This window comes from Eretmochelys imbricata, chromosome 24 (genome assembly GCF_965152235.1).
Source record: "Eretmochelys imbricata isolate rEreImb1 chromosome 24, rEreImb1.hap1, whole genome shotgun sequence".
Lineage (NCBI taxonomy): Eukaryota > Metazoa > Chordata > Testudines > Cheloniidae > Eretmochelys > Eretmochelys imbricata.
In genome coordinates, this window is record NC_135595.1 from 6,656,770 (window position 1) to 6,665,122 (window position 8,353).

The window sequence follows — 8,353 nt, forward strand, 5'->3', positions numbered from 1 at the left end:
CGGGTCCATCAATGGCTATTAGCCAAGATGGTCAGAGATTCAACTCCATTCTCCGGGTGTCCCTAAACCTCTGACTGCCAGAAGCTGGGAGTGGATGACAGGGGATGGATCACTTGATAATTGCCCTGTTCCGTTCATTCTCTCTGGTCGCTGTCGGAAGACAATATAGTGAGCTTGATGGACCACGGCTTTCCTTATGTTCTTATGCAAGAGGTTGACAGCCCTCCACACTGTCAGCTTTTTGGGTCAGGAGGACCATCTTTTTTGTTCTGTTCGTAGAGTGCCAAGCACAACTAGGGCTCTCCTGCAATACCAATAAATAATCACACACAGGCCGGTTGGTTTGTGTAGCTGCAAAGTTGCATCCCTGAGATCTGGTTTTAGCAATCCAAGAAAGAAGCAGACAAAACAGCCACAGCTGCTTCTCAGCGGTTATTAGTTGAACTTTTCTTTTTATTGGTCAGTGAAATCTATGGTAGCATAAATGAAAGTATACCATGTAATAAGACTGATTACAAAGCGCCATCTAGTGTTCGTTACAGCAGTGCATTTAAACTAGAGTAAAAAGTTGCCAACCCAATATTTAAATTAAATTAAAAAAAAAAGTTTATCAATAAGCAATTGAAGAATTAATTCAGGTCACTTCTTTTATGACTAATGAAAACCAGGCTATGTGCTAAACCTTTCTATGGAGATTCTCCGGGCCTGCTAGTCACATCCATGGCTCTAAAAACTGGTCTTTAAAAATCAAATGATGCCGCAGATCTTGTAGAATTAAAGTCTAGCCGGTGAAATACTAGAATGACATATCCTACGGTGCCTTCCCTGCAACAGAGCTGGAGTGTAAAACAAAGGTGTAGGGCAGTTGAAATGCTCTTTAAATGGTTCATTAAATATTTTAACCTATAAAAAAGCCGCTAGTGTCTCTCAGGAGCCAGGGCAGTGCAGAATAAGAGGCTGCCCGGGGCTATCCAGGTCCCAACGGCAAGCAACGTTTCTTCCAACTGCACCCCTAAGTGCACTTGTTTTAAGACCAAATCAAATGGCATCCTCCCCTTTTTCCGTCTCTTATGCAAGTCCTCCAGGAGCCTGTTCTGCCTCTGGTGCGTGCGCATCGTCCCACTAGTCTCCGTGGGAATCCTGCCAGGCCAGCAGACACAGAAAAGCCCCCTCCTGTTTGGTTCTTGGAAGAGCGGAGCGTTTGGTGCTTGTTTTAAAACAAAGGTGCTTTGGAGTCCACACTGCTGCTCTTCCTTCCTCCCGCCCTCCCAACCCACTCCCATCCCCTTTACAAAAAATAAAGTACCGTAAAATACTCAGCCCCACCACAGGAAGATTAATGCTGTGTGGGCAATCGATTCAGTATGTTTATGCAAAGGAAAACTGACGGTTAATACTGTCTTTCAATAAATATAAAATGTATATTTAATCATCCCTTTTTTAAAGACACACACACACACACAAAACACTTTCACTATAAGGAAACATAAATGACCTGAAAAAATCCTAGCAGCTCTACAGAAATTCAATAGATACCTCTCTAGTCAATTCATTATGACATATTAAGGCGGGAAAGCTTTGGAATCAGTTATGCTCAGGGTAATAGTTGAAACTCTGTAGTTTATAGAAAAAATACTCTTCAAATTTTTTTTTTTTATTGGAAACTTAACTTTGTTTGAAGTTCAAATTTTTCTTTTTTGATTAAAAAAAGCTATGAACTATACCTAAACTGCAATAAAAAAAATGGCAGACAAGCAAATGCCAGAAACTGACCGCAAGGGTAAGATCCTACAGAAACCTCTGTCTAATAACGGACGACACAGAAGCAGCAGCACCTGCGGTCAGGGCCCCATCCTGCAGTCTCAGCTCCCAGGGTAGTTAAGGGGAGCTCTTCTTGTGCAAAAATTGCAGAGCTGGGTTAAATGGGAGAACAAATGTTTGAGGAAACTTGCCCTTCACCTGCTAAACTTCCACTATCTCTTTGCCAAACTACTGAGCAATCAGATCCTGGCATATGAGAGTCTGACTTTGTGTGTTTCTCTTTCACGCTTTCAGACTCCTATCCACTATGTACAGGTTTACATTCACACCACAGTACAGCAAGCTGGGTTCAAACAGTCTTCGGAGAGAGAGGACAATACAGTCAAACTTCATTAATAAGAATATACTGTCAGTGAATGCTGCCACTGGAGAATTAAAGCACCCAGCTAAGCTGTTTTTAAAGAGCAGTGAATCTTTGTAGCAAAAACTCAAGAGATTTCAAATTAATTCCTTTTAGAAGAGTGAATTGATTCAGTGTTTGTAACTCGCATCTTCCTAGCTAGTCTATTATTTTTAACTAGTATTGCGTGTGCGGATGTCAGCTTACAAAATAAGTGAAGCTGCCCTGAAACCGGTTGGTTAATTTCAATTTACTCTGTACGGCTAAGATTTTCTGAAGCAACTAGTGGTTTTGGATCTCAAGTCTTGGGGGCCCAACTTCAGATACCTTAGAGGGGTCTGACTGAGAACGTGCTTCTGAGAACGAGGCCTTGGCTGGGTGCCCAAAAATCACTAGGCACTTTTGAAAAACCTTGGCTTACATCACCCTCATGAAGCATGCTGCAGACTCATTTACCTGACAGCAGGGAGAACAGACATTGTTCCTTCATCAGTTTGGTCTGGATGGAACAATGCTGATAACATACAGGAATCAGCCCAGAACGGGAGACGGATACCCTTATAGAAAAGGAAATAAGACCGAAGGCTGATGTTTTATCAGCATAGCAAATGTGGAGCTGCTGTTTTGGTTCCTGGGAAAGAAAAACGCAGCCAGGAAACACAATGAGAATATAACACTCAAACTAAACACCTGGGGCATTATTCTGTTACACTCAGGCTCGGATCTACCACTCTGGCAGTGTAAAGTGGTAACTGTCAATTATAGTTACCCTACTTGTGGGGCCCTTTATACTGCCACAGCTGTGTACAGGGGCTTCTGATTGTCTAAACACAAAGCAGTACCAGTTTAATTAAAGGTGTGATTTAAAATCAATTTAGTGAAGCCAGTGGAAGAGGCCGAATGGACACTCATGTCACTAGTCACCTGGCTTCTAGCTTCAGTCAATTAGAAGGAAGTTTAAGCTAAACAGAAATAAGGCATTCCAGCCAAAATAATATCCACAGGGGGTTAGTACCATTTTAAATAAAGCCTTATCTACGCAAGAAAGTTACACTGGTTTAACAAATCAGTTAAGTTACGCCAGTGCAAACTCCTGTGTGGACACTTCTTTTGGTTTAAGAGCAGCTTCTTTTGGTTTAACATAAGCTGATTCCTAATGGGAAAAGAGTCCGTCCATTTTAAAGCACACCTTTAGTTAAACTGGTACAACTTTTCCCTGTAGACAAGGCATCAGTCATTTAAAAACACACTTACATTAAACTGGTGCAACTTGCATGTTCAGACACAACCTGGGTGTAAAAGAGAATAAGGCCCGAAGGTAGTTTTCCAGTATAAGTATACTTTCACCTTCTTTGCTGATCCTTCCCTCCCCCAAGTTAAGGACAATGGGCAGACTTAAAATGGAAAATTGCATAGTTATGCCTTCTTAAATCAAAAAGGGAACGTTGTAAAGCTTTTAATTTATCATTACAATTCAAATTTTATTTCAAATGTTCATCCCTGCTCTGTACAAGACTGGAATGAGGACAGCTCCAGTTTGGGCTCTATCTTTACAAATGTCTGTGCAAACACTGCAGTGCCAAAGTTCTGCCCGCCCGCAAAATAACATGTGGACATAAAGGTCCCGTCCACGCTAATGCTGCAGGGGACTCAGGGAGGGTAGGGAGGGAAAGTTGTGGACCACGTAATAAAAGTGTGTTTAAAATTATGTAATAGCTATGCTGTACTTATTACAGTTCCTTTAGCCCTGTTATCAAAAAAATATCTATTACCCATTGTTCAAATGTCAGCTATGGCTCAACAAAACAGAGCCAAATTAACGCTATTCAGCACAACAGAGGTAGTATGGAAATAACTTGCTCAAGTAGAAAAATCAAGTTAGAGAGAAAGAGTGTGCGTGTGTGTAAAAATAACAGCAAACTGGTATAGATTTAGCTTCCAGTGCTGCAGGGTGCTTGATACATCCTTTCCACTTCTACTTCTCCACACTGATGGTTATTGCTGGGTGGAGACATCGACTTCATTTTCACATTGATTCTTACTAAGTAGGTTTGACTGTATCCCTAACAGAATCATTTTGCACAGTACTTCTTTAAGAAAATGCAAACACTCGGTATTGCAGCCCTCCCACCCCCACAAAAAGTTTAAAAATAAAATTTAAAAAATATAGTCAAGCCCATCTAAAGGGTAGAGTCCTGAGCCTGCTGCTAAGAGGCACGCTCAGAAGACATAGGATGGAGATGGATCTGGAGGTGAGGGCCCCCTTCAGAGCCACTACACTGAAACCATCCAGTTCCAACTTTAAATTCTTTTCAGTACCAGCAAAGAATAAAAACAATGTTAAAATCTCTTCTTAAAAAGGTCCACGATATTTAAACTAAAATTGCTGGGCTGTTTTGCTAACTCCTCTGAAAAGCTATTTTAAATTAGTTTAAGTTGGAATCCAACTAAAAGGACACAGTCACAGTATTCTCCACATGCCTTCACTTAAAGCTTTGGTCTTGTTGATTTGATCATTTTAAGAACCTGGTGTCTTATTCCCTGCTTCACCATGTGCTCTGACCCAAGCATGCCTCCTCCAGGGGCTTGCTAATCTTAGTCACCCTTTGCCAGAAGAAAGCTGTGATAGCATCCCCCTCTCTCCTGGAAGGAAAGGTTTGTTCCCCCCGCTCCGTTTAAATGGATCACCACTAGAACACTGGAGTGGGATCACATTTGTTACCCCAGCCAGCCGTCCCCACCCTCCTATGAAGAGGGAGAGAGGAGCATGGAAAATAATTATTGCATTCCCCATACTTCATGGGTCCAGATGGCAGCGCTAGCCAGACTCTTCAGAACCTGTGTATTAGTGCTTCTCGTTCCCTCTCTTTGCGTTTCAGCTCCTCTTTGTAACAGCAGGAGCAGAAATTCCCAGTTTCCGGATGCCCGTAAAAACTGCAGGTCGGCTGCTTGCATTTGGTCTGCTGAACGTTATAAAGTATTCGGCTTTTGCTTTTGTCCCCGCATGCTCCCTTCTGCAAGCTGTCCTGCTCTAGGGGGTCCCTGCAGCCGTTGCTGTGGGGGGCCATGCAGGCAGGGCCGTCGCACTCGACGGGGTAATTTGGGGGTACATCCATCTCTGTTGGGGAGAGCCGTCCCAGGTGGGAAGGGCTAGTTTGGTACGGGTGAGGCCGCCCCTGAGTGCAATGTCTGGGTAAGGTAGCATAGGGAGGAAGGCTGCTGCAGGACCCACCTGCTACCTGCCTCCTGGTATCTTGATAGCTGGGGGGATGTGCGCCTTCTACACAGTTGACCACAGCGGGCCGGGGAATGGTAAAGACCCCCGAGTAGCTGGAAGGAAAAGCTGTCATTTTAGCTCCTACGACATGCTCCGAGGTCTGGCTGCTATAACTAGGAGGCAACTGGGGGTAGGATGAATTCAGTAGCACATCCTCGCTTTTGTGAAGATTAGCCTCCGGTTCCAGCTTCTTGGCAGCAGTACCGCCGTTTGCAAAGGCCTTCTTCTCTACCTCCTTTTGCTTCTGCTCAGCCAAGAAGCGCTCCTCGGCATCAGAAAGGTACCTCTGGATCATCTCTTCCTGGTACTGGTGCCGGTTGCTGGTCTTGAGGTGGCCAGCGAAGATAAACTTCCGCTCACCCTGCATGGCTGCTCGCAGGATGCTTAGGCTAAGTTTCACGTCATTGCTGTATTTATAGGGATCCGACTGCTTCTCGGTGCTCACTTGGCCTGGGCAGGTCTTCTCAGCAGAGGCCGACAAATCCCCTTGGGAAGTTTCTTCTTTGCTGCCTTTCCTCGCCTTTAAGGATCCTTTCTTCTTCTTCTCCAAGGTTTCCCCCTGCCCATTGCTCACTCCTCCTTTGACAGTTTTACTGTGCATCAAGCCACCCATGTTCTTTTTTAGCTTACTTCCCAAAGTCTTGCCAAAGCTGCCCAGCTTATTAGCAACCGAGTCGGCCCTTTTCTTCTCTTTCTCCTTGTCTTTGTCCTTCTCTCGGTCTCTCTTCGGCTTCTCTTTCTCCTTGTCCTTGCTGCTCTTACTGCCACTGTTGCTGGTGGTGCTACTGCAGACAGATTCCTTGTCCGACTCCCCGGATTCCGCAGCTGAGCGGGCATCATCTCCGGCGGAAGCAGTAGGGGATTCTGGCTGGGCTAGAGGGGCCTAAGGAGAAAGAAAGCAGCCATCAGAGAAAGTCAATTAGATCAGCAGTTGCAGTCTTCTGGCCAAATTCTGAGTGGATGCAGCACACAGGTGCTCACTAGAAAGGCCTGAACATGCACCAGGGGGAGCCTTTTCCACACCAATGCTGGCTCTCCCAAAAGCCGCGGACAGGTTACTCCGTGACAGGAGCTGCAGAGGAACACGCTGAGCCACAAGGCTCCACTTACATCACTGTGTACTCCATAGCATGCCCCCACTCGGTTAAAATACATCCCTAAAATTACATTGACGCAGACGCATCAACTTAGTGCAAGATTTAAATGGGGGAAAGCAAGACCTTAACCAGGGATGTGCTCTACTAGGGTGACCTATCCCCTTCTGGCCAGCTACAAAAGCTATTCTGGATGCATTCTGGAAACAGCCCTTATAAGGTCACCACGAAGGACAAATGCAGGAATGTATGTAGCCCACCTAATAAAACAACCCAGGAGCATAGTGGGGTGGTTCTTTATAGTGTGTTTGTATGGGATACGGGAGCAGCCGTTTGGATTCTGGAAGTAGTAACCACAATCAAGAAGAAACCACAATAAAATGGTAGCTATTGCTCAAGCTCAGAGCTGCAGCCCATTTCACTAGGGGGCACTATACCCCCATAGTTCACTAATGTAATTTACTTGTCATGACCTGGGGCACATCATGGCAGGCGAGGATTTAGAGAGGATATAGGTTCACAAGTATTGTGGACAATCTATGGGGGGGGACGGACAGGAATGGTGCGGGGGACAGAAGGAGAACTGTTACTTTTAAATGCAGTCATTTGAGCTTTTTCCTTACACATCACACCTTGGCAGCATCTTGTTCTTGGAAATGATCCAAGCTTGAAATTTAACAATTCACACGGAATTTGGAAGAGTCATTCCAGGTCCTGAATTATACCAACCCCACAACTTCCTTTAAAAATATATATATTTATGAACCTGGAAGAGTCTAAGCCATGTTTTCACTGTTAATGCAGCTACCATGACTTGGCGATATGACAGCATAGGGATTTCGGGAGTATGCTGAAGTATTCAGAACCCTACATATGACCCCTTAAGGTTTAAGGCCCTGAAGTTATAGCTGAATCACCTTAATATCTTGATTCACTTTCTGGTGGCTGTAAAGCAAGTGTCCAGACCCCGCAGCGTACAGAACATCCCAGGTGGTGTAGTGCGGTAAGTTGAACTGGCGGCTCTGTGTATTTTGAGCTTTAACATTTAATGTAAACTGTTACTAAAGTGTGCACAGAATCTAAGAGGTACATCTGAATGGCATTTCTCTGCTCTTTCTGATCAAATCAATGACATCCAGGCCTTCTAATGGCAGGTTAAAGAAATGTACAAGAATGAAAGCAAAAGTCCACCCCCCGTCTAGTCCTCTGTGGGAAGGAAGCATCACTGTGTTCAAAGGAATAAAATATTTCCTGTTTCTTTACCTGCATTTCACACGGCAAGGTGATCCACTTAACATTCATGTAACTGTGCAGCAAATGTAGTTTTGCTTCCAATGATAATGTCACACTAAAAAAAAAAAAAAAAAGATATGAAACAAAGTACCGATCCAGGATCTTTTTAGTAACTGCGGTTCTATTTTCCATACATGGAGATTTAATTACACTTTAATTGCCTTTTTCTTCTATTAAAAATTGCTTGCTAATTTTTATAATGTAATAACTGGATCAAAAGATACCTTGGAGTGATACCTGGACTTTTTTATATGAATTTCCTCCTTATACGACTAGCATTTATGTAAAAAGTTAATGGGACAAATCAGCTTCATTTAAGCCCCATATTCAGGATTTGTGTAAAAGGAATTTCTGAAAAACACTTCTGTTCACACTAGTGTTGTAAAAGTTATTTCACTTAAGTTTTTAAATTCAGATTCTTCTACAGGTCTGGAAACTTGGACAAAACAAGTGCATGAGAACCAGAAAGGAAAACTGACCACACACTAAAAACTTTATTTTTATCAGCAGTTTTATCAACGAAACAAG

The 8,353-nt window shown here is 43.6% G+C and overlaps 1 protein-coding gene across 1 annotated transcript; it reads right to left on the bottom strand.

Annotated features, from left to right (window-relative positions):
- Positions 1 to 432: 432 nt before the first annotated feature.
- OTUD7B (OTU deubiquitinase 7B) lies at positions 433 to 7,880 on the bottom strand (the record flags this gene model as incomplete). The annotated part of the gene is given in 2 exon segments (XM_077841221.1): positions 433 to 6,321; positions 7,796 to 7,880. Coding segments are annotated over 2 exon segments (1,414 nt in total), but the record flags the coding sequence as incomplete, so codon positions are not given.
- Between the last annotated feature and the right edge of the window lie 473 nt (positions 7,881 to 8,353).